General features: G+C 39.1%; 1 protein-coding gene across 9 annotated transcripts in view; it reads left to right on the forward strand.

Moving 5' to 3' along the window:
- The window catches only part of lrba (LPS-responsive vesicle trafficking, beach and anchor containing), a 200,085-nt gene that overhangs the window by 19,957 nt on the left and 153,829 nt on the right, over positions 1 to 26,299 (forward strand). For 8 of the 9 annotated variants that reach the window (XM_077523683.1, XM_077523684.1, XM_077523688.1 and 5 more), the window contains exons 9-29: positions 319 to 516; positions 1,962 to 2,095; positions 3,485 to 3,593; positions 3,945 to 4,097; positions 5,087 to 5,255; positions 5,323 to 5,396; positions 6,182 to 6,244; positions 6,425 to 6,522; positions 6,603 to 6,695; positions 7,617 to 7,725; positions 7,828 to 7,909; positions 10,949 to 11,072; positions 11,153 to 11,345; positions 16,787 to 17,821; positions 19,287 to 19,459; positions 19,733 to 19,886; positions 21,194 to 21,374; positions 22,555 to 22,658; positions 23,061 to 23,168; positions 24,553 to 24,694; positions 25,298 to 25,658. In XM_077523683.1, the coding sequence (XP_077379809.1) occupies positions 319 to 516; positions 1,962 to 2,095; positions 3,485 to 3,593; positions 3,945 to 4,097; positions 5,087 to 5,255; positions 5,323 to 5,396; positions 6,182 to 6,244; positions 6,425 to 6,522; positions 6,603 to 6,695; positions 7,617 to 7,725; positions 7,828 to 7,909; positions 10,949 to 11,072; positions 11,153 to 11,345; positions 16,787 to 17,821; positions 19,287 to 19,459; positions 19,733 to 19,886; positions 21,194 to 21,374; positions 22,555 to 22,658; positions 23,061 to 23,168; positions 24,553 to 24,694; positions 25,298 to 25,658 (3,857 nt within the window). The remainder of the gene's footprint in view (positions 1 to 318; positions 517 to 1,961; positions 2,096 to 3,484; positions 3,594 to 3,944; positions 4,098 to 5,086; positions 5,256 to 5,322; positions 5,397 to 6,181; positions 6,245 to 6,424; positions 6,523 to 6,602; positions 6,696 to 7,616; positions 7,726 to 7,827; positions 7,910 to 10,948; positions 11,073 to 11,152; positions 11,346 to 16,786; positions 17,822 to 19,286; positions 19,460 to 19,732; positions 19,887 to 21,193; positions 21,375 to 22,554; positions 22,659 to 23,060; positions 23,169 to 24,552; positions 24,695 to 25,297; positions 25,659 to 26,299) is intronic. The other variant, XM_077523686.1, reaches the window with a different exon arrangement.

The following is a 26,299-nucleotide window of genomic DNA, read 5'->3' on the forward strand; positions in this document are numbered from 1 at the left end:
ATTGTCATGGCCATAGACGTAATGTCTTAAAGATGTATACGCACAGTGAATATCCAAGCCAAAAACCCCCAACTTAAATTGGCATTGGGAATGCTAAAATATAATTCAGTGCAACACACAAGAAAACATAATAGGCAGCAAAGACCACTACTGTCAATTTGGAGTGTTGCAGCTGCATGTTATTTATTCAGTCGTGTTATTTATTCAGGCACCTGAGGGCCGAAACGGAATGACAGCCGACACTTTGTCAGCGGCTTCATGTTTTGTTTTGTTTTTTTCCCCCTTTTTATATCTCCTCCTCATCTTGTCCCTCCTCAGGGCACGTTCAAGTACAAGGCTGAAAGCGACTTGCTGTTCGCCGAGCACCACAAGATGCTGCTGTACGACGGCAAGCTGTCCGCCGCCATCGCGTTTGCGTACAACCCCCGTGCCACCGATGCCCAGCTCTGCCTTGAGTCCTCCCCCAAGGACAACGCCTCCATTTTCGTGCATTCCCCGCACGCGCTCATGCTCCAGGTAAACTGCTCACAATTGCGATGGCTTGGATATTTTTAATGATTTTTTTTTTTTGTGACCTACATGTATTGTATATAGTCCAGTAAGTAAAAATCCATATTTCAGATGCGATAGGGATTTTTAGTGGACTTTGTAGTGAGCTGCAATATATATATATAGTCCACTATATAAAAATCTCTTTAATGATTAGGAAGTAGGAAATGGCTGAATGATTCTCAACACATTCACTGTGTTGGGAATCATTCACTTATCCCCCCGCTAGCACAGGTGGCAAGAGCTTTCTGTATAGCCGCCTCATTAGAGCAGAAGGTTCACCTGCTCCAAATACCTCCAGGTCTGCTTATTATTACGTTGCTCACGAACTGTACAAGTAGCAATCTTAATGACATACACTCAAACACACACTGCACTTTTCTCACTTGCTTTTTTCCCCACTTCAAGCAGTTGTTGACATTTCGCTCATCAAAAAAAAATAAATCTTTTTTTTTTTTTTTCCCCCACCGTATGTTTTCAGTGTGCTTTGCAACAAGCTCCTCCCACCACAGCACACTGAGAAATGATCATGAAAAACTATGATTATTGTCAATTTTCAATGTCAGAGTAGCACAAATAAACATAGAAAAAAAAAAGCATAACGGTATTTTTATTATTTTCATTTCTTTTATTATAATGAAAATCTAAATAAATGCGTCAATCTTCACATTTCACTTTGTACATTTTGCCGGCACTGAGTGACATTTAATAATAAATATTGCGCCTAATAAATTAGGCAGCACTTTGTAACTATTAAAAATAAAATACATCATTAAGTTTAATAACTGAATAAATATCTCTTTTTCATGTATAGTTTATCCATCCATCCATTTTCTTGACCGCTTACTCCTCACATGGGTTGCGGGGGGTGCTGGAGCCTATCCCAGATGGCTTCGGGCAGTAGGCGGGGTATACCCTGAACTTAACTATAGTTAATTTACTCTAAAAGCAAATATTGCGCCTCATAAATGTATGCAGCACTAAGTGCTTATCAACAATGTTAAAAGAAATAGTAAAGAATAGAGAATATTCTTTGTTCATTTATAAAATAGAATTTATCAAAATAAATGCACACTAAACCAGAAAATGTTGGACTCCATGTTTTGTCCAAAATACAAACAAGTATCCAGTACTTTGTTCCTATATATCAGAAATTAAAAATCCTAATCCAACCATAATGGACATGCTTGTATTTGCGTATTAGCATATAAATAATTTGACCCGGTTTGTAATATTTTGACAATGTACACAATCTGATCTATACTGTAGTGGTGTCACGCAGGTTTCAGAATTAACTTTGTTCCATTTCTAAGTACTACTGGACATCAGTAACACGCCAATGATTAACACAGCAATGATTAATAAAGCCATGGCTAAACTTGATTGTCTTTTATTTTTTTTTGGCTGTGCAGGATGTGAAAGCTGTGGTGACTCACTCGGTTCAGAGTGGTATTCACTCCATTGGTGGTGTGCAGGTCCTCTTCCCCCTCTTTGCACAGCTGGACTTCTGCCAGCCCTCCAGCCACGAGCTGGACACCTCAGTCTGGTAACTATGGAAACGCACATACTGTTCATATGTATATAGAAAGATGAGTGCATCGCCACAAGTGAATCAACTGTAACACTTTGAAATTGTGTGTAATCCTCAAGTCTGGTACGCACAGATTTTTTTGAAAGAGATTTTTATACATGGCGCACATGAATATTAATTTTTTTTTTGATCACTCTGTGTGTGTTAATAATTAGGGATGGAACGCTAAGCTCGATATCGTGATATCGTGATATTAAAATTGTCACAGTATCGTCATCATGTTCGCAATATTTAAATGCAACACATCTGTTAGTCAGGTTGATTTGCATTTGTGCAGTTCTAGCACCCTCTGGTGGCTAGTTTTTTGTTTTTTTTGTTTTTTTGTGCAATTTAATTTTCATTAGGGATGTTTTGGCCCTTTTATGTTTAAAATTGACACTACTTGTCAGTTGAAGGGGAACGTAATATGCCTGTGGAGGAACTCAATGTGTGCATTCATTGACAACATATAATAATAATAATAATAATAATAATAATAATAATGATAATATCATTGCTGTTATGGACAAAAGCAAAATTGTGCTTTTTTTTTTTTAGTATGAGCCCTTTGTGCCCTTTTTTTTATTTTAATTTTTATTTTTTTTAACAATATTGTGACTTTTTTTTAAAATATTGCAAACCCCACAACATTGTGATAATTATCGTATTGTGAGCTTCATATTGTGATAATATCGTATCGTGACGGTTGGATATCGTTACATCCCTACTAATAATCTCAGCACAGCACACACACACATTCATTCTGTTCCACCACCGATCTAGAATCTTAATCCTCCATTCTCCTGACAGAAACCTTGCATGATCATGATCTGGAATCTCCCCGCTAAATGCCATCTTTAAAACAAAATGGCCGACTTCCTGATCATTTCCAGGCATGGGTCTTTGGGAATTAGGGAGCATTTTCCCTCCAAAATGGATGCTTCAAACAAAAATGGCCAACTTGCTGTTCAATGTCACGCATGAGTCCCTGAGACTTTATTGTGCATTCTATCATGATAGACATGTCCGCACAATTTAGTGTCAAAGACGCTCTTCTTTCCAACTTTCCAGAAGGCACAATTGAATTTCATTGCTAATTTGTTCATTGTTTTGTTTTTTTGCATGCCAACTTCACAATAATTACCTGCGTGTCTTTATGGTCTTGTCTCCCTTTCGTCCTTCTCGGGGCGACACTGTGTTCCGTCGTCACGACGGGGACACGACACCCTCATTCAATCACGTCACATGTCGTGGGCGGCCCCCCCCTCACACTCCAGGCTTTGTCAGCAGCAGCTCACACAGATTATTGTTCCTGTCTGTCAATGTTGTAACGGTTTTTGTCTCTGTGTGCGTTTTGCCTCGTAGCTGCACGCTGCTGTCTTTTGTGATGGAGCTGCTGAAGAACTCCGTGGCCATGCAAGAGCAGGTCCTGGCCTGCAAAGGCTTCTTGGTCATTGGATACACTTTGGAGAAGGTTGGCAAAAATTCACAGGATCTACTTTCTACCAAAATGGCAAGATTTACAGATTCATCCTTTTTTTTGACAAGATATAAATACAAGAGCAAGAATGAAGAAAAAAAATCACAATATTTATTTCTTAATAAAGAAACCACAACAGAAAAAAAAACAATAAAAACTTTTAAAAGCCTAAATCAGATTTTGAATTGTTGATTCTGATGTCAAATTGTTGATGTTTACAATGCACTGCTTGCATTCTGAACATTTTTGATTTGTTTGGGTGGTTCAGTAACAAATACAGGACTGTCTCAGAAAATTAGAATTTTGTGATGAAGTCCATTATTTTCTGTTTGGATCCCATTGCAGTCGTCCAAGGTGCACGTGACGCGGCCCGTCCTCGACATCGTGCTGGCCTTCTCCAGGTACCTGAGCAACTTGCAGAACGGCATCCTGCTGCTCAAGCAGCTGTGTGACCACATTCTGTTCAACCCCGCCATCTGGATCCATGCCCCCGCCAAGGTAACAACGCGATATGGCAAACATGCTTGGCATGTGCTCTTAACAGGACCAGACTTTGGTAGAGTACATAAAAATTGTACTTCAGTGAGTGGACTGTTACTTGAGAAAAATATGATACAAGTGTCAGTTAAGAAATACAATTAGAATTGGCACAATCACAATGGCAGCATGATAATAACAATAGCAATATTATCATTGTTGTAATTGTAACAATTTGACTAAAATTGAATTTAAAATACTGCAATTGGCTGGCAACCAGTTAAGGGTGTATCCCGCCTACTCCCAGAAGCCGGCTGGGATAGGCTCCAGCAACCCCCGTGACCCTTGTAAGGAGTAAGCAGTTAAGAAAATGGATGGATGAATTTAAAATAAAATAATATATAATATAATATAATATAATATAATATAATATAATATAATAAGAATAAAAAAAACCCAGTAAAACACACTGCTAAAAGATTGGCAATCCATACTGTGGCAATGATGTAAAATAGTATTAAAAAACAAAAAGTACAAAGTACTTTATTACTTTCTTAGTGTAGAACGTCAGGAAGATATTAATATATACAAATAAGATGAATCGGACAAAAGCGTTTTTGTGATGTGGAACATTGATTTTTAAAATTGAATTTGAATTTTGTTCATTAAAAAAATAGCTTTTTGTGTGTGTGGGGGGGATACATGATTGTGACATTGTGCGTGAAAAAAAGTACAACAGAATATTTAAAATTCTTGATTACACACGGGTACATTACTCCATTATTATGTTCATTAATATTTTTAATTTTGATATTCAACAATTGTTACTTCATCAAAAATACTTAATTTTCATGAATATTTGCAATTTCAAGTATTTTGGCAAATTATTTTCTATACATTTTAAATTCCTCCCATTGGGGGGGCAATACATGGAAGCTGACAAGCTTCCTATTGCTATAAATCCAAAGTGCACTGAAGTTGTCTCCTGTCCCTCTGATGTTCCCTCACAGGTGCAGCTGACTCTGTACACGTACCTGGCCACTGAGTTCATCAGCACCGTCACCATCTACAACGCCATCCGCCGGGTGGGCACCGTGCTGCAGGTCATGCATACGCTCAAGTACTACTACTGGGTGGTCAATCCGCAGGACCGCAGCGGCGTCGTGGCCAAAGGACTCGGTAAGAGACCGCTCGGTGCGCGACTCGTCGAACAATCGACTAACTTTCTGCTTGCACTGTTTTCAAGATGGCCCCAGGCCAAAGGAAATGCCGTCTTTGCGAGCCTTTCTGCTTTTATTTGTCAAGCAGCTCATAATGAAGGTAAGAGCAGTAGTGTTAATTTTATCAGCCATCTTTAAATGTAGTCTGTTTTAGTCCAAAATCGCATAACATATGCTCACTTTAATAACATGCCGTGATAGCATAATGCTTAATATAATTATTATTAGCCATTATGGTGTCATGGAAATGACCAGTGAAAGCTCTATGTAGCTGCTTTGTACAATACTACACAAAAGCACTATCATGTCAAAGCCGAAAGGTAAGCAGAGCCCTAGCTCCGCCCTGGTCGTCATGGTAACAATAGCCACACTCGCCATCATCAAGTTTTTTTGAGTGTCGGGGTTGTCCATCTGTACTGGCCCCCATATATTCATGATATAATATGATCAATTTCAAGGATTGCACATACAGATTAATTTATAACTCTATCGTACAAATCAAATTAACTTTTTGAAAAGCCCCTCTTTGATTAGTTTTGAGTGGAAAAATATTGACAGCTTGTCTATAATTTCAGTTGTTTTTTTTCTCCCCTTAATAAAATGTAATGTTGTGGCACTAGATCACTATTCTAATGTATGATATTGTAGTGACTGTTTTCTTAACCCCATTACACTTTTACCAGGATATCAGGTTTTGCGATATTTTAGGTGAGGTACTAGTTAATGAAAACATGCTTCTTTCTTTAAATTTTAACCAGCTCAGTGCTAGTTTAAAAAAATACATATATTTAATAATAAAGGTTGTTGGCATCTCCACCAGCTCAATGGTCAGACATGCTTGAATAAATTTTTAATCACGATGAAACATCTCCAATGTTGTTTCAGGACAACGGTGTGAAGGAAGACGAGCTCCAGAGCATCCTCAACTACCTCCTCACCATGCACGAGGTGAGCGTGCAGAATCACCACTAGATGGCACCATTGTTCAACACTTTGTCCCTTTGCTGTTGCTATGAAAAACACTGGCGCACAAATTCCCAACTGCATCTCTGTGAATATTTGGCTCTACATGGAACGCAAATCAAATTTTAAAACATGATACATATGACTTATCTTTGTCCTAAATAGGATGACAACCTCATGGATGTGCTGCAGTTGCTGGTGGCACTGATGTCTGAGCACCCTGGGTCCATGGTGCAGGCCTTTGATCAGCGTAACGGCATTCGGTATGGCGGTCGTATACACACACACACGCGAGATGTATTCATATTACCCCTCGATGGCTTCATGTGAAATTTTGTTGCAGTGTGATTTACAAGCTTCTGGCATCCAAAAGCGAAGGGATCAGAGTGCAGACGCTCAAAGTGTTGGGATACTTCCTCAAACATTTGTCACCCAAGTAAGCACGACATCTTTTGTGAATATATTGAATGTACAGAAGACGTTTAGTTTGTGAAAACACGCCATTTGCTCATGAAACCACACAGGACAGCACTCATTTGAAGAGTAGAGGCCTTTATTGTTAGAAATACGGTTTGGTAAAATGTTATGGTATTTTTTTTTTCCCTCTTTCACAAATGGGAGGGGAGATGGTGGTGGAAAATTATTTGTACAATAGTTTTATAATATAAAATATTTTATCTTTCTTTACAAATAGGGATGAGGCCTTGAGTTATAAAAATATATATAGATTTTTTTTTTGTCAAAACATTGGAGGAAGCATTTCATTATGCAAATACTATTTTAGAATAATGTCAAATAATAAATACATATTTTTTGTCTGTAAATCAGGGTGATGTATTTGCAGTTTTATACGATAAAATATATTTTCTAATGAAAAGGAGATGCCTAATTATCCCAATACAGATACGTTTGTATTACAAATCGGTTCTAAAGCCTTTAATTGTACAATGCAGATTTATTAAAAAATTGAAATTGTATATATTTTACATAAATGACAAGGAGGGTAGTATGTGTATATGTACAATTTGTTTTATATCATCAAAACACAAACACACACAAAGGCCTTCATAGTTTTTTTCTTATACATATTTTTACCCAAATAGATGGAAGGCTTCAATAAGTACAAATGCAAGTTTTATTCTAATAATATTTTTTTTTTTTTTTTTTTTTTTTAAGAACTTTCTCCAACCGATAATGTGGAGAATGCAACCGTATTAAATCAGATTTTGATGCTACATTTACTTTGAATACATAGCATCATAATATTTGATTGCTGATACTTTAATTTGTGCACTTTATTTGATTTTCAATGCTGCGGATTTCTTCCTTGTTTTGAAGCTGTTGTTGTTTTCGTCAGGAGGAAGTCTGAGATCATGGTCGGTCACAGCCTCTTCTCCTTGCTCACGGAGCGCCTGATGCTCCACTCAGCCCAGTTTTCCATGACCACCTACAATGTGCTCTTTGAGGTCGGATTACCTCCAGTAAAGCAATATTATGATGCGTATAACAGGACGGAGCGTAACAATGCGAATGTACGTGTCATGTTTTTACATCCGTTCCGTCTTCAGATCCTCGCCGAGCAGATCTGCACACAAGTGATCCATAAACAGCATCCGGACCCCGACTCCACTGTGAAGATCATCAACCCACGTAAGCGCCTCTCCTTAAATCACCAGTCCCCTCCCACCTCCTTGCCATATAGCACACCTACTGTATGGCTCCCTGCTGCACAGCAACGCTATTCCCCCATGGAAGCAGTTGCCATGCACATGTCCAACAAATGAAACGCATAAATTTGCCACCTGAGTGTGTTGTGTTTTTCTGTTCTTTTTTTTTTTTTTTTTTAAATCCTCTTGTGTAAATGAACAAAAAAAAAATGACAACCACCGCCCTTCCTTCCTTTTTTATAGTCCAGCATGTGTTGAATTTCGAACTAGTTCAATGATAAAGGAGAGTAATGAGAATAATGATTACAATTGGGGTTGTTAAATCCTCACTATACCAAATAAAACTTTCTGTAAAAAGGGTTGTGTTGTATATAAGAGTCTGCTAAAAGCATGTATTATTTATGTATTTTTTTTCATTCCTTTCCCACAAAAAAAAAAAGAAAAGAAATACAGCAGTGCTCTGAAAGAAAATTGGAGATTCATAATTGCCGATAACGAAATCACGGTATGCACCTTGGTATAATCGGGACACAAGTGTTTTTTTGTGTGAATTGGAACAAATTTAATGACATTTAAAATGAAGCTTGCATTTTCTACTAAGTAAAATGATCTCAAATAAACAAAATCATGCATACTAATGGTTGTTTTATACTAAGTATCAGCTTTAAAATGGCTTGGCACGCCCCAAAAAAATAAATGAATATTTAAAAACATCATAAACCATTGTATACACCATTTCAAAATTAACACTGCGTTTAAAAAGACAGTGATTCAATGAATGAATCTCACGCAAGTTAAAAAAAAAGTACCTAAATGTAGTAGTAGTAATAATAATAATAATAATAATACACAGTTACTAAAATTGAATGCAGTGTAATGTACTATTAAAAGGTTAATACTGTACTGAACCACTAAACTGTACTTAGGCAGCTATTCTTTTACATACCACTAGAGGGTGCCCACGAATAACAAGCGCTACCTCAGAAGTCAAAAAGTGGCAAATTTCATATTATTTCACAAATGTATACTATTGATCGCAGTCCGTATGTGTTTTTTTTTTTTTAATGTAAAGTCTTGAAAATGGCTTGCTCTCTTTGACGATGCAGTGTTAGTGGTTGAAAAGTTTTGTTTGGAGGTACAATGAAGCCTGACATCAGCGACATGTAGAATAAAGGAACCCCTGTATTCTGGTATGATTCCGATGCATCTTTGTTTTGCTGGGTCCCTCCTCCTCGTTTTTGTTTCTACACATGAACACATGCAGCCAGTCAGTACATTTTTTTTTTTTTTCAACAAGGATCTGGCATGGGCTCAAGCACGCTACTTTAATGTGACAAGGTCCGGCTGCAGTCCCACGCTGATTATGTGCAGCCACGGCTGCGTTAAAAAGCGTCCCAGCCGGGCCAGATCACTTTGTACGAGCGGCGGTCTGCAGTCTCACCCCCCCCGCCCCTGCACCTTTTCTTGATTTTAATCTGTGACAAAGTCTCAAAACGGCCCTCTGATTGCAGTCTTTAGGAACGTCAGAGCCTATCAAAGTGCACCGGGGAAGCGCCGTTTCCCTCAAATTAACTTGGAAAAACAAGACGGGAGGGTTACGCCATGTTGCCGTCCTCTCGCTGGGGTAATTTTCTGCCGGTGAAGGTTCAAGCCACTCGTAATTTGCACGACTTTAGGCGTAGAAATGACGACGGAGCTATAAGGGGCGACGGTTAGCATTAAGGTCAGAAGAGGCAAATGTAACCTAAACCCCCAACAACCGCTGACATTGTCTTGGTAAGTCATCTAGGCCGGAGCCAAAGCTTCCACAGGGGCCCAAGCAATACCGAAAGCATGACTGTAAGATAGCCATCTCTTCTGTGCGCCCACGTTTCAGAGTTTTGGATTGTTTGTGACAGAATGATTTGCACGTTGTGTCCAATCTTGTACCGACAGTTGATGCAAAAAGTCTACACACCATTGTTCAAATGCCAGATTTTTGCGATGTAAAAAAATTGCACCAGGATTAATACATTCATGTGATGAATGATGGACTATGCTGTATAGTCGGACGTTACAAAAAATAAATAAATAAATAAATACCGTTTGGTACCGAGCTTGTTCCTATGGTGGTTGATGGCTTTTTTATGGTAAAAAAGTAAGGGAACCAAAATTGCTACATCTAAATTGAAACAGAAACTAAGAGCTGTTAATTCTCCAATAAATTAGATACTCAATTTTTCTTTCTTCTTTAAATATCTGACTGAATTCCTGCCTTTTTTTTTTTTTTTTTTAATACATAAAATGAAAACGCATCCAAAATAAAATTATAGATTCAGACATTTTTTTCTTCAAAAAAGTAATCTAATAGTATTGTGACTTGGTTCTTGTAATATTGTACACAGAAATTATAAAAAATTACAACTTTGTTACAAGAAATAAAAAACGTGATCTCGTTTTATGACTTGATTAACAAATTCGACTACTCTTAAAATATACTTTTTTTTCCCCCCAGAAATATACAATTTTATTCTTACTCCCCTTATCGATAAAACGACTTAAATATTGTAAAATGTGATTTCAATCTCAAAACAAACAAAAAAAATATATAAAAGGATGTGCAGTTATTTTTTGTTCAATGTGAAATGAAAAAAACAAAATTTTCTTTTGAACAACAACAAAAATGTTATTTCTCCTACTTTGAGACTTTAATCTCTTAGTAATAGGACTTTTCTGAAATAACTTTATTCTTTACTTTTTTTCATGAGAAATAAAACCTCATAATAGGACGACTGTTATTGAAAAAATCAATCCTTATGAATTCAAATTTTTCTGAACAACCCCTGAATTAATGTTGTAATTAACTTTTTTTTCCATTCTCAAAAAAAAAAAAAATACAATTTTAATCCTGTAATACTTTAATTTTTTTGTCTAGAAAAAAACAAAAACAAACCCTCCCCTTCTTTTTTACCACTTTTACCAATATTTTAGAAACACTTTTTTTTTTTTTTTTTTTATGTACATATATTTATATATATTTCAGAGATTCTGAAGGTCATGGCCGCCTTGCTGAAGAACACCCCGCAGTCGCCCGAGAGCATGGAGGTGCGCAAGGTTTTCTTGTCGGACATGATCAAGCTGTTCAACAACAGCCGAGACAACCGCAGGTAACGCGTATACACATACATGCAGCATATGCGCACGCGCCTAACGCCGTGACCCCCCCAAACCTCCCCCGCCCCCGAAGGAGCCTGCTGCAGTGCTCCGTGTGGCAGGAGTGGATGCTGTCGCTCTGCTTCATCAGCCCGCGCAACAGCGAGGAGCAGAAAGTCAGCGAGATGGTGTACGCCGTCTTCCGCATCCTGCTCTACCACGCCATCAAGTACGAATGGGGCGGCTGGCGCGTCTGGGTGGACACCCTGTCCATCACCCACGCCAAGGTCAGAGAGCTCCTCATGGCCCACTCGCACACGTACACAAGTTAGACTCTACCTTATTCATCAATCATTTTTTTTCACGATTACTTATGAGGAGGGTTTGTTTTCCTGTCTACAGTTTTTAATGCGTTAACATGTATTTGTCAAAGGCATGTCCATTAAAGTTAAGTGGCAGCATTATAATCACACGGAAATAAAATAAATAAATAAATAAATAAATAATAATAATAAAACTAATAATAATAATAATAATAATAATAATAATAATAATAATAAAAAAGCTAATGATGATAATAATAAGATTTGTTCCAAAATTATTTTTTTAAATAAATTAGAGTGTGAATTAATTACACTATAGGGGACCACCCGTGTAGAAGATAGCGACCCCAACTGGACAAAAATGCTACCTACACCTCGCATGGCAATTTTGTATTAGTACTGATCAAAATTTTCACATTTAAATTGGATATGTACAAAAATTGTTTCTAACTAGGGCTGTTCGATTATGGAAGAAATAGTAATCGTGATTATTTTGGCAGTATTTGAATATGAGTAATTATTTTTTGGTACAAAACAAGAAAATGTTGAAATGTAAAAACAAATGTAAAATATTAAGACAAATCAAATTCTTTGAAATACTAATTATGCAGCTTCCTTTTGGATGAAACAAAATGTATTAAATGAGCTATTTTAAAATTAAAAAAAAGTGCAAATGTATACATTTAACCAACTAGAAAATTAATATTTTTTTTATGATTTTGATGATTTAGTAATTGTGGAATGTAATAATTGAAATTGTAATAAAATTTCGATTAATTGCACAGCCCTAATTCTAACACTTTTCAGTCCAATCGGAAGTGTTTCTAAGAGTATGGGAAAATTTAATACAAATGTGGGAAAGGTTAATAAGACACAGGGGAGGGTCATAAAGCTTTAGAATAAATGTAGGGTCGCTTCTTGGCAGGTTTTTATTTATTTCGGGCCGTTACCAATGTAATTCTCGTGTATGGGCTATATTGTACCTTTGTGTTGAGATCAACTGGTCCACGAATGTACCCCACAAAATTAGCGCACCTTCCATCCTAACTGAAGCTGTCCCATTAGCGTAACACCGAGATGCTAGTACAAGCAGTCAATCAGCTTCTCTCTGCGCTTTATTTACATATAGAATAGCTTTCATTCACAGATGAAAATCAACCGCTGGCACTTCTCATTTGCAAAAAAGCGCATTTCAGGCCTTGAAGAAAGTCATTGTGGCTATCGCATTACATTCATTCGTCTGTTCCGAAACGGCAAAGTAACCGTGGGACGGTGTGGGATTGTGGTCTGGGCGGGTGGGGGCGGGGGGGAGTTGAAAGCCCCGCCAGAGTGAAGGGTGAGTTAAAGATGTGCTTGTGATGTGAGGCACCCACTTGACACAGTGTGGGAACGTTAGTAGCCTGTAGGGGGCGCAGACAGACTGTGGGTGTGCTTGGGTCCGTTTGCATATGTTGAGTGCTTCCAAAGGACCAAAATAAAATGAATGTATGATGGAATGCATGCACAAGTGACAGTACATCATCATAACTTCAATTATAACTGAACTATATTATTGACTGCAACAGTAATAGGCAATTTTGTTTATTTGTAATTATTCACATATTCTTCAAATGTTTTAAAACATATTTAGCATTTTATTTTATTATTTAAGCTTTATTTTCATCATCAATTTATAAATAGATTTTTTCCAACATTACTATTCTGTGTTTTTTATTTTTATTTTTTTTATTTTTTTATGTATTGAGAGCACGGTCGGTGTGGCTGGTTAGCACATTCGCCTCACAGTGCAGAGGTCATAGGTTCGAATCCAGGCTCCATGAATGAATGAATGAATGAAAATGAATGTAATTGATGTGCAGCTATGACTAAATTATACTTTTTATTTATAATCATATGGAATTTTATATTATATGATTGTCATTATATAATAGTTATGTACAACCATGACTACATGATATTTTGACATAATTAATTTGTATTTCTATATTTATTTTTGTTATGATCAGAATGGTTCCTCTGCTTTACAGTGAAGCCGTGTGGCGTCCATTTTGTCCCGAGTCTAAGTCACCAAATGTCGTTCTTTGTTTTCCAAGAAGGCTACTAAGAGAGAGCATGTAACTAAAGCCTGTCTCACGTTTTTACATGGCCATGCAGCAACAGCATGTTACATTCATTATCCCTGAGAAATTAATAAAAAAAATAAATAAATCCGGGCTCTACAGCCTTATTCAAAATCTCACTTGAGTTTAGTTTTTTCTTTGCCTGTAATACACTTCTTCTCAAAGCTTAATAGAATTGTATTTTTTTTTTCCCATAATCCTACTAACTGACTGAAAGCAAAAAAAATTGGCTATAAAAACATAAGCCCTATGTGTACAGTAGCTCTTGTAAGACTCCAGCTCTGCACACACACTTACGAGCGCTCTGATTCGCCACAAAAGATACATGCATGCGCTATAAAAAAAGCTAAAGAAACTCAATTGCAATTTTATTGTCCCGTTTGATAGATTTGCTGCCACCTTTGTAGCGCCGGAGCTGTTTGTCACTGTTGTTCTCTCCTCCCACTGCTGCAGGGCTGTGTGTGTGCGTGTGCGCGCGTGCGTGTCTTTGAAAACGAGTCGCCAGGCGCACGTTCTCGCCTTTTCCCTCTCGAGGAAGCCCTTCTCCTACCCGACGCGCCCATTGAATATTCATCGGAGTGGCGCGGGACTCGTCGGAGGAACGGGGCTTCATAAATACGAGCAATCCTCACGAGAGCGAACGCGCCTTGGCAAATATGGTGCCACTTCATGATTTAGTTTCTTTAGCCTCAAACGCGCTGTAAAAAATTGGAGACAACCCATTCTGAGATGTGTTTGCCACAAGCCTCTTTTGTTCTGGTGCTATAATCTGCTATTTGTGCGGAATTTGGCGCGATACGCACACAGGGCAATCGATCCAAATTTGAGGGGTTTTTTTCACTCCAAAGTCAGCAAAGACACGATTATCACAAGTCTTGAAATGATTAACGTGAGTGTACCTGATTATACTGTGTTGTTGGGTATCTAGAGAAAGTATCTTTGAAAACAGCCAGTGCTGGTAATCATATCTTTTGAAAGTGATCAATTGATTTAATATAAAAATCCTCATGTTACATGAAAACTACGGAAATATATATATAAAAAAAAAAAAGCACATTTAAAATAAAGAAGCTTTTTTTTTAAGCTTGACAACGGACCACCCCCGACACCATTTGAATCCAGCATGTTATGTCCCGCTCCGCCTACCACATCATTTCCACGGCAAGTGTAATGCAGCCTTTTAATTGTGAGAACTGGCCTAAAGTCCAATTAAGGCCAAACTAATGGCGTGGCAGCTCTGAAGTCCGGGAGAGAACGACGTCGAGGAGGGGGGGGAGGCGGCGGGGGTGCTGGAACAAGAACTGCTGCCGCACTCGGGAGGCAGCTATGGATTAGCAGTCACTGCTTCCCACTACAGAAGATTAATGAGCAACCTTGTAGCCGGCTAATTTAGAACAATAACGCCTAATTAATTACAAACAATCAGCCTGCTTTCTTCCCGGCTTTACTTTCTTCTCATTCCAATTACTCACCTTCTTTCTACTTGTCTGCGTCCGGTATTTGTCAATTTTTTATTTTTATTTTATTTTATTTATTTATTTATTTTAGCCCTCAAAGCCTCTCTCATTCCCTGCTGTCCAAATAGCCCCAGGTAAAAAAAATAAAAAAATTGCAAAGTGGGTCTAGTTTCACTCAAGACCCCCCCCCCCCCCCCCCATCCATTTCCACCACCATCTTTGACTTTCTGTCGTGCAGCCCCAGTGATTAATGCGAGGTCTTGCATTAGGCGTGGGAGGATTTTCCGATGCCGGACACGCACGCCACACTGCTCGCAGACGTGCGCTAATAGCATCCGCCGCTAATCTATGACCGCTTACAAGCGCGGCCTCTTCCTCAAACGCCACCGCCAACCATTGTGGTTATGGACGAACGAGCAGTCTGATCCCTCCAAGCGCTATCTGATGCTCGGCAGACTGATCGGGGTTAATAGGTCTTAAGTAGCTGCGCGTACAAGAGAGGGGAGGGGTTTTTAACATGACACGGTTAGCCTCAAATGCTATCTGATTGACATTATGCTAGCCTCATAAATTGAATTTTGTAAATATTATTGGCTAAGAAATCAAAGAAAATTGAATAGTCTTTTCACATTTTTTTTCAATGTTTTTTTTCATATCTTGCAAATATACAAATTTACAGTCATGATAACATGTTAGCTTTTATAGTAAACTAAAATGAAAATGATTTTTTGTTGTTGTTGCCAAAATCAGGTTACATTGTTTTAAAGCTGCTGAATGCAGAAAATTGAATTCCAAATCACTACTGCCACCTGTGGCCAAAAATTGAAACTACATAACCCCTTCTTCACGTACACATTACGCACATGAGCCGCAGAGGGCAGGATAACTTTTGGCCAGAGGCTTGCAGAAGTGAACCACTACTAATTAGAAGATGTTTCAGCCATAATTGGTCAAATAAATAGGCTATTGTAAAGATTTTTTGGGGGCAAATTGTTAGAGAGTGCAACTTGAAGCTACTTTTCTCCCAAGATGGTACTATTCTGATCCGAACTGAATCACGTTGTGAAGTGAAATGAGACCTTAGCTTTGTTTAGTTAATGCATTACATCACATATCACATTACATTCGGATCAAACCACATTTTATCGTATCATTAATTCTCACCAAAGGATTATTAACTCATTTGTCCCCAAAAAAACATATAAATACGTTCTATTCTGAATGTTTTAAGTGTCCCGAAGACGTATTTATACGTTTTTGTATGCTAGCGCATACAGAAGGTTTTGAATAAGCCTCTCAACTGCAAAGAACAGTTGAAGAAATTGTAGTTTTTACACAAACGGCCAGCAGGTGGCAGCAGAGCAAAGGAGATCAACCAGGGCCGTGTTGGGGAAAAAAAAGCTAAAATACTCACAATTCTAATTAAATTTGTGAATAATGATGAAACTTAGCTATATTCTAATACTAATTGCTACAAAACTGGAACAGATAGAAATATACTTTTTTTTTTTTTTCCTTTAGAGAGACTTTAATCTTTCTTTTGGTAGGTTCCATGTTTTTATAGCAATAGAACACAATATTCTGTGGGCCTTTCAAAATCAGTCAAAATCCAGTAAAACAGCCGGGAGCGAAAGGGATTGCTTCTGTGAAAATGGCTGGGAGCGAATGAGTTAAGTACTCTATATTAATGATATCGTATTGTGTCTTACTGCGACATGTTTCGTATCATGGCGTTGTTCTGCATCTAATCTCACCTGGGCTATATATATCCTTCGCGTGGTTTCATTCTCTTTTTATGGCAGTAAATGTTTGGTTTGTGTCTGTACAGGTCACCTTCGAGCAGCACAAGGAGCACCTGTCCCGCATGTTCCGCCAGTACAGGCGCGAGGAATCCGCCGCGTCTCTCGGCACGATCCGAACCGTCTCCGGAGTCAGCCAGAGCGCCGAGGCCGGCGACTGTACCAATGGACCGCCCTCCACCGTCATTGAGCTCACCGTGGAGGAACCTTCCACTGAGCCGCTAGAGACGTCTGTTACCGTGTCCAAAGTGGTGGAGGATGAACAGAGGCTGGCTCAAGAGGCTTCCAAAGAAGATGCTGGGATTCCAACCAACAACTTAGAGGAACAGGGTGGAAAAACAGACCAACAGGAGCCAACAATTGATATTGAGAAGGCAGATCATCTACAAGAACCTAAGCGTGAAGAACCTGTACCAGTTGAGGGAGAAGTCAGTAAAGATGAAGACTCTATGAATGGAGCAGCAGCCAAAGATGAGCCCAAGAACCACCAAGAGTCTCCCGAGTCTGCGGTCCCTCTGGACAACAGCTTGCTGGGTGGTGCCTCAGTCTTCAATGAGGACTTGGTGGACGTGTCCTCCGTCAGCGAGCCCATTGATGACAGCCAGGAGTCGTCGTCGTACGCCTCCGCTGCAACCGAGGACGACGCGGTTGGGAAAAACGAAGGTCGTGACATGAAGCAGGAAGTTGGCGAAATGCAGGAAGTTGCTTTAGAAGACAACAACGAAGAACCTGGAGATAAAGTGGTCCCCGAGAGTGCCGAGACCCTCCAAGCACCAAAGACCCCCGAAGCGGATGATAAAGAAGATGTGACACCGCCAGAAGAGGAACCCGCTTCTAAGGACCAGCAGCCCACAGCACCCTCTACAGGACAGGAGACTCCGAAAGGCTCGGACTCCGTCTCACCGAGTCAAGAAACAACCGGCTCCGGAGAGGAATCCCCTTCTAGTGGCACCGTCAGGAGCGCTGCTGGCCAGAAGACCAAAGAAATCAAAATAGCCCGTCTGGATGTGGCCAATGTAGCATTAGATACGGAGAGGCTCGAACTGAAGGAGGCACACTCAACAGTATGCATCGTTTTCATAACAAATCTGATATTATTGGTGACGTATACAGCCAACAGCTCGCTTGTAGGCACGTTTAGGGAAATAGCTCACAAAAGATCTACCTGATCGTTTCATTTCACACTTGATGGGTAGGCAGACACTTTAGACACCCAACTATTTGTACACAATAGTGTTAATTTCGTCAACAAAAACGAAACAATTATCATTTCGTCAACACACATTTTTCACCGGATTAAAACTAGACTAGACTAGACTAAAACCCCCATTAATAAACAATAAGTGGGACTAAATCAATATGCATTTTCGTCAACTAATGAAGGTGAGACGAAAAGGTACTTCAATTAAAGGGATACTTCACTTATTTAGCCCATTATAGCAATAACAAGTTAATATTTTGTCTGTCTTGACTTTCATTATTTTTCACATACAATTACTATCTTTAAAAACACATTTTGCAAATTGCTGTCGACTGAAAATGACATCACAAGGGCTCAGGTAACCAATCACAGCTCAGCTTGTGAATGTCACATGACCAAACCAAGAAAACAGCTGAGCTGTGATTGGTTACCTTTGTGATGTCATTTTCAGTCGACAGCAAGTTGCAAAATGTGTTTTTAAAGGTACTAATTGTACGTGAAAAATAATGAAAATATCAAATTTATTATAGGCAAAATATCAATTTTTGACTGCCAAAAATGGCTAAATAAGTAAAGTATCCCTTTAATAAAAACTGGACAAAAATCTATGGATATTTTAGTTAATGAACAAAAACGAGATGAAAATATGTTTTTGTAAAATCTTATCCCTGCTAAGCTGTCACTGTGACAATGTCATGTGACACAGTGACACACCCCCTTTCAAATCTGCAGCTAGCAGACATGGAACAACAAACAGGCAGTGGATTCACGGTGAATGGTTAAAAAAAAAAAAGGTAAATTATAGTTATTATGTAACATCAATCCAACGGCTATAAGTACCAACAATAATGCTAATCCAACCGCAAACTAATGCTTGCTAACTTACTAGCTCATAGCATGGGGCCATAGTAGCCACTTGTTGATATACTGTTATTGTGTGTGTGTAGTTGGTTTGCATCAAAAAGATGAGAGAACATTTTATGTGAAATAATTTTAGATCCAAATGTTCAACATTATATGCTAACAAAAAATATACAGGGGTCAAATGATTGTCCTGACTAAAACATTGACAGTTTTTGTTGACTAAAACTAGACGAATAAAATGTTTGGACTCAAATAAAGACTAAAATGCTAGACTTATAATTGACTAAATAAAAATTGGATGAGGTTGACAAACTACCTTAAAAACTAACAAGCATGATTGACACTGGACTAAAACAGACAAAATTTAAAAATGGCTGATCGAATTAACACTAGTACACAAACAATTCAAAACTCAACTTTGACGTCGTGTGTCCTCTGTAACGTCATCATTGTGGTGTTTACAGGAAACAACAACAGCAGCCGGCGGACCCTCCTCGACCCAGTCGAGAGAGAGCGGAACCTCGGTGCCGCGTTCCACCATGTTCCGCATCCCAGAGTTCCGCTGGTCCCACATGCACCAGCGCCTCCTCACCGATCTGCTCTTTGCTATTGAGACCGACGTGCAAGCGTGGAGGAGGTAGGCCAGGATTCTGTTGACTGAACCTTTACTGGACTAATAACAATCGGGTTGGGTTAAAATAATAATAATAATAAAAATAGAATAATCAATATCACATCGGCCCTGCGATTGGCTGGCAACCAGTGTTTTTTTTTTGCGAAAGTAAATGAATTTGACGGTGTACAAAGATGACCACTTGATGTTGGAACATAATCAATCCTGATCTTGAAACCCTAAATTGCAAAACTCTTGTCTGAAACAGGAATTTGGTATATTTTTCTATCTATTCAGCCACTCCACCAAGACAGTCCTGGACTTCGTGAACAGCAGTGACAATGTGGTGTTTGTGCACAACAGCGTTCACCTCATCTCGCAGGTGGTGGACAACCTGGTCATGGCGTGCGGCGGCATCCTGCCGCTGCTCTCCGCCGCCACCTCCTCCTCGGTAAGTCTCCAGCCAATGGCCACGCGCAAGAGGAAAGCACGGCATTGACCTTTTGCTGACGTTAGCCGCTTCCTTAACATCGTTAGCTTGTTTTTTTTTGTGTCGACTGACCTCTCTTTTATGGGATGCTGTCCTTCCGTGTGACCCGGGAATGCAGATTTATTGTTGTTTCTAACTGCATTTACTGCAATGTCCATGTCGAAATTCAGACAAGTGTGTTCTCCGCTTGCAATATTAAGCACCGACCTTAAATAGATGCCGACAGGAAGTAGGGCCATTGATTTTACTCAAGCCTTGAAGTTGGAGCTAAACATAAATGTGTTCATCTACTGTAAAATTTATTTTTTTGTATTAAAATAAATTGTATTACTAGATTTTGATTCATGTAGGAAATATTTGTTGATTTAAATAAAATAAAATTACATTTAAGTAGTTTACCAATGTATGTAATTTAATTAGATTTTTTTTTCTTTATGATTACTGTTATTTTTATTGTTTCATTTTTATTTTATTTTATGATCAGGGGCATATGTCACAAGTTTTAATTCTTTCTGTCCCCTTTCATTTGTTTTTTTTAAAGAATGAAATAAACATTTTGAATTGAATTGAGAATATTGTAGCAAAGAACTGTGCCTTTATTTTTTGTTAGTTTTACTGTCCATATAATCCCACCATTTTTTTTTTTTAAAGTGAAGTATGGTAGCATACATTTTTTTTAATAAAAAAAATAAAATAAATTGAAGTTAAATATTCACATATTATTTTAATCATTAGTTTTTGAACAATGTAAAGACCATTTGTTCACTAAAAACAATGTCAACAATTTAGTTGACTTTAATAAATTTTTTCTTCCTTTTCCCCCTAAATGTAGTGAAGAATCATTTGCTTTGTTCTTCTCAGTTTACAATTAAAGTAATTCTCTTTGAATAACTAGTTTTCTTTTTCTTTTTGTCCACTTCATTAAAACCAAATATTTACTGACTAGATTTTGATGATGCCAGAAATTTTTTTGGGAAAAAAAATTACAATAAATAAATGAAAAACTTGTCAATGAGCTTTAGTATGCAAGTTTGTAATTAATGCAGAGAAGATTTGTCAATATACTTTTAAAAAAAGTTTAAAAAATAAATAAATAAATCAAATATGCATCATTTACATTTCCCCCGAATAGACACCACCCTCATCCACCTGCTGTTGAATACAAGAACTATTTACAATGGTCATTTTTGTTTGTAAACACATGGGTGTCTACATATGCTCCATTTGCCCTGCTGCTTTCATACCTGTGCCGTCTGTCGTGCCTCCAGCACGAGCTGGAGAACATCGAGCCTTCTCAGGGCCTGACGCTGGACTCCTCCGTGGCCTTCCTGCAGCGCCTCGTAAGCCTGATGGACATTCTGGTCTTCGCCAGCTCGCTCAACTTTGCCGAGATCGAGGCCGAGAAGAACATGTCGTCGGGCGGCATCCTGCGACAGTGCCTCCGCCTTGGTACTGTCACTTCCTGACTTTCTATTTATTTTTTTTTATGTTTTCCCTTTTTGAAAAATTACCTTTGTGAGCTCTCCTTACCTTATCTTGTTATTATAACCCCCACCGCATGGCGAAAGTCGTAAAATGGTCGCTATCGTGATGTAGTGATTTATCCATAATAGCCTCAGCTGCGCAACTGCTACCGTGTATCGTGAAACCCCGACTTGAAATCGGAACTCCATTTTAAAACGTTATTTTGTAACGTGCTAAGTTAAAAGCAACAAGCAGCACGACACTCCTGCAGGTCCAGTGTTGGAAAATCAGCAGTCGCGTTTGTTATGAAATGAATATTTGATGAGGTATGTGCTTCCCATTGAAGGCGCCTAATCTGATTTGGTCAGAGCGTAACAAGGTTTTAGCGTCTACCAGCCCCGCTCCTCTCCTCCCCTCCGTCTCCTTTTTACAAATGGCCGTATGAGAGAGTGGTCCTAATGGAAAAAGCCAGGCCATTTCCAGACGGAATAATTCCCTCCTTGGCTTTCCAAATGGCTGAGATTTGTCAGTTGTCAAGCGGCGGTAGCAGTGAGTGGGGGGGGTTGTGGATTACAATAGATGACATGACATGAGATGACATTAGATTACAAGTGTGCCACATGTGAAGGGAAGTTGCATCCCGGGTATAAGATGTTATTTGTTGCAAACGAGGGGAAAGTGTGTCTCACTGCCGACTCAGCAGTCACGCGCACACGCACGCATGCAAGCGTGTGTGAGTGTGATTATTTGTGTGATTCAAGAGCACACCTTGCACTGTACGACCTTGGAGCAGACACAGTGAACCGGGCTGACGCTGTTGGCACCACCCGTGTCACACGCAATACGCATGTTCTTTTCCCTCTCATTTCTGACACTACGGAATTCTTCTACTATTGTTTTGTTTGCTTTAGAGCAGTCAAAACAGCTATTTTAACTCATTTGCTCCCAATAACGTGTAAATACATTTTTTTTTATGTTTTAAGTGTCCCAAAGACGTATTTATGCGGTTTTTTTTTATGCTAGAGCATACAGAAGGCTTTGATGCAGCCTCTCAACTGCAAAGAACGGTTGCAGAAATGAAACCATGCAGCCCCCTCTAACTTAGCTGAACCCTCATTTGGTCGTTAATTCCATTTTGAATCTCTTCCTTTCTTTCTTCTGGTAGTGTGCGCGATGGCTGTGAGAAACTGCCTGGAGTGTCAGCAGGCTCACCTGAAGCTCAGCAAAGAAGCAATCGCAGCCGTTCCTGGCAAATCTGTGTCCGCACAGGCAAGTCATACCCAGGGTGGCTTCTTCCACTCGTGTTTTTTTTTTTTTTTTTTTTTTTTTAAACCCTTGTAGTCACTTCCACACCAGATTGAAGCCCCCCCCCCCCATTGACCACTGACTACTCGACGTTATTGCATTAGCTCATAGCTGATTGTATTACTCTGCTCCTTTTTGTCATTGTTATTTTGTTGATCCGATCCAGCGACTTCCAGTAAAAGTCACGCCGTTCTTTCCCTGAACCGCCGCCGAGTGTATGTGTGTGTTAAAGCTCATTCATAATGCAGCCGCTCTATAGAAAAGCCATTACGTTAAGGACGCCGTCCTCCCACCGGAGGAAACCCTGCCCGTACGCGTTTGTGTGTCTCGTCGAACCAATCAAACGTCTCCTTTTGATTGGCGCAGAGTCCCGTGGACGCGGTGACGGGCGGGGTGTCTCCCGTGCGCGACTTTGAGCGGCTGCTGCAGGACATGGACATCAACCGCCTCCGGGCTGTCGTCTTCCGGGATATTGTGAGTTGTGGAAAGCACGCACACACGCACGCACACATGCTTGACTCGGGGCTTTGTGTTTCCACCAACTAAAGTAACACTGTTCCATTTACGATTACAGTCAATAAAATCAATAGGCCCACAAGTAGCCCTCATATTGACGCAGAACCTTAATTCAAAACCCTAACCTTTGTCTGAAACCCTAACTATAGCTCAATACCGTATCTATAGTACGGCTGAGCAATTTTTAAAAATAGTCATTGCATACACCCACCACCACCACCAACACCACTTTTGTCACTCTCCTCAACAAGTACAAGCAATACATTCATTGCAATAAACCATATCAGATTTATTACGTACATACATGTTTTGGTTTTGTAGGTTCATCTTGCGCTAATGGCAAAAGATGAACTATGAATTAATAATCACTGAGGCTAAGCCATTTGGCTTTGCTACCATCTAGCCCCATAGGGGTAAGGAAAACCCTGGGGTTTGAAGTGTTAAAATGAAAGACATTTTTTTTTCTACTTCAGTTAACTTACTAAACACTTTTCAGTCTTTAAGCTGTTTACTAAGATGCCGTCATAAAATTGTACCAGACAAGTGTGGTATAAACATAATCAGAAAGTCATAAATCAGATTTCAACAATAATGCAAAAAAAAATCTGTGGATTTATCACTTCAGTTTTTTTTTTCTCCATAAATAAAGCAGTGACATTTTAAGCACTGCATTTATCTAATCTATAAAAAAAATATAAATAAAATGAAGTCAACCAACCAACCGAAATGAATTGTTTTTATTCTCTTTTCTAAATTGTAGAGTTTATAAAATAGCATTCAGTTGTTCAAGACTAATCTCTGATTTGAAACCCTAATTTGACAATCTACCTTTGTCAGAAACCTTAATTTCAAACACCAATCTTTCTTGAAACTACAGTTTGAAAGCCTAAGCCTTGTTTGAAACCCTAAACCACACTTAAAACCGTTACTTGAAACTCTAATTTCTATTGTTCATAAACAAAGCTAAGCCTCTGTAGTAGTTGAATGACTAAAGATTATTTTTTTTTGTTGACTAAAATGTGATGAAATCTGAATTTTTTTAAATAAATGATGCCGACGACATAGCATGTTGTAGAGGGGGAAAAAAGTAGGCCGATTCCAGAATATTAAATATTCCACTGTTTCTTTCTTATATTCTATTTTGACTATATACTTAAGTTGCTACTGTTATCATTTTCGGCAAATATTTCCACTCGCTAGTAGCATCGTGCACATTGACTTCCAAGAAGACCTGAAGTGACTTTAGAGGACTCCAGTGGCACTTACTGGAGAACATACATGCATACATATGCACAAACACATGCAAATACAGATGTGGTTTAGTATGCTTGTTTTGCTCTAGGAGGACAGTAAGCAGGCTCAGTTCCTGGCTCTGGCCGTGGTCTACTTCATCTCCGTCCTCATGGTGTCCAAGTACCGAGACATCTTGGAGCCCCACAACGACAACCAGCATCCCCAGCGATCACAGTCGACCCGGAGCACAGGTATCGGAGGTCCGATTGAAACCCCAATCGGATTTTTTAGGTTAATTAAACTTTAACTCATTCAGTCGTAGCCATTTCCACTGAAACAACCCCCGTTCGCTCCCGGCTGTTTAACTGGATTTTGACTGATTTTTGCAAGGCCCACAGAATATTGTGTTCTATTGCTATAAAAACATGCAACCAAAAGAAAAATTAGTCTCTTTTTTTTTTTTTTTTTTTTTTTTTTTTCATCAGGAAAAATAAGTAAATTTGTATCTGTTTCCATTAGAATATAGTTAAGTTTCATCATTATTCACAAATCTGCTTAGAATTGTGGGGAAACAGCTTGATTTCATCATGGCCTTGGTTGATCTCTTATACTCTGCTGCCATCTGCTGGCCGTTTTTGTAATTACTACCATTTTTTTTCACCCGTTCACTGCAGTTGGGAGGCTGCATAAAAGCCTTCTGCATGCTCTAGCTGTATAGCATAAAGAAACATAAAAAACGTATAAATACGTCTTTGGGACACTTAATGCATTTATAATAGAACATATTTATACAGTTTTGGAAGAAAATTAGTCCTTTAACAGTCAACTTAATTGAATGATTATGTTCTGTGCAGACAGCAGTACCCAGTCTGCCGGTCAAGAGTCGGAGAACGGCGTCTCCCTCCGCCGCTACGACTCCGGCATCGGTGACGAGCACGCCTCCATCACCACGGCCGGCGAAGCGGAGACACCCTTTTCCGGGGGTCCGACTCACGGCCCCGACGCCATCTCGGAGGCCCTGTCCACGCTGTCGTCTGAGGTCAGACCCGCCGACGCCAAGGGCAAGAACGTGAAGGACATCTTGCGCAGTCTGGTCAGCGCACCGGCCGGCGACGTCATGGTGGACCCCGGCCTGCTGCCGCCCGCTTTTCTGGGAAGCGCGCTGGGCGTGGGTGACCTTCCCAGGGATTCCATGCAGATCCGGTCTTTTGACAGGTGAGCACGTCTCTTCACACTAAAATGTTCATATCGGAGATAGATTAACACAATCTGTTATAAGAAAAAAAAACATTTATACTAAATTTGGACAATAGGCTCAATTGTCATTTTGCGTGGAAAAGAGCACAATTCATGGGGTCAATGCTACTTGAGCCATATGTTTTTAAATTGCAGTTGGAAATTATGTCATTGTCAATCATCAGCTCAAAACAAAATGTTTTAAAAAAAATTGCATATTGTCTTAAAACAAAATAACGGAGATTAGCTCTTGTGTAGAGTGGTGTCATCTGATCATTGAGTCAATGGAGTTGTCAATGGACTTGAATGTTAAAAGCGGACAATCCTATGCCTAGTGGCCATACAGTAGAGCTGCACGATATTGGAAAATCATGCAATAGTTGCTCAATATAGCGATATCGATATTGCGATATTTAACATGTACATAAAGAAAAGTCATTTTTATAATCTAAAGAAATATTTTTTTTTCATGTAGAAAAATAAGCAAACGCAATATAATCTTAATTTATTAATTGTAGTTACCTTTGATAATGTTCAATTATTGGATGGTGGTGCACATTTTAGTTAGCGGCTGACTGGCCAAATTCAGATAAAAGCATTGAAATTCCACATGAAACTTA

This window comes from Festucalex cinctus, chromosome 6 (genome assembly GCF_051991245.1).
Source record: "Festucalex cinctus isolate MCC-2025b chromosome 6, RoL_Fcin_1.0, whole genome shotgun sequence".
NCBI lineage: Eukaryota > Metazoa > Chordata > Actinopteri > Syngnathiformes > Syngnathidae > Festucalex > Festucalex cinctus.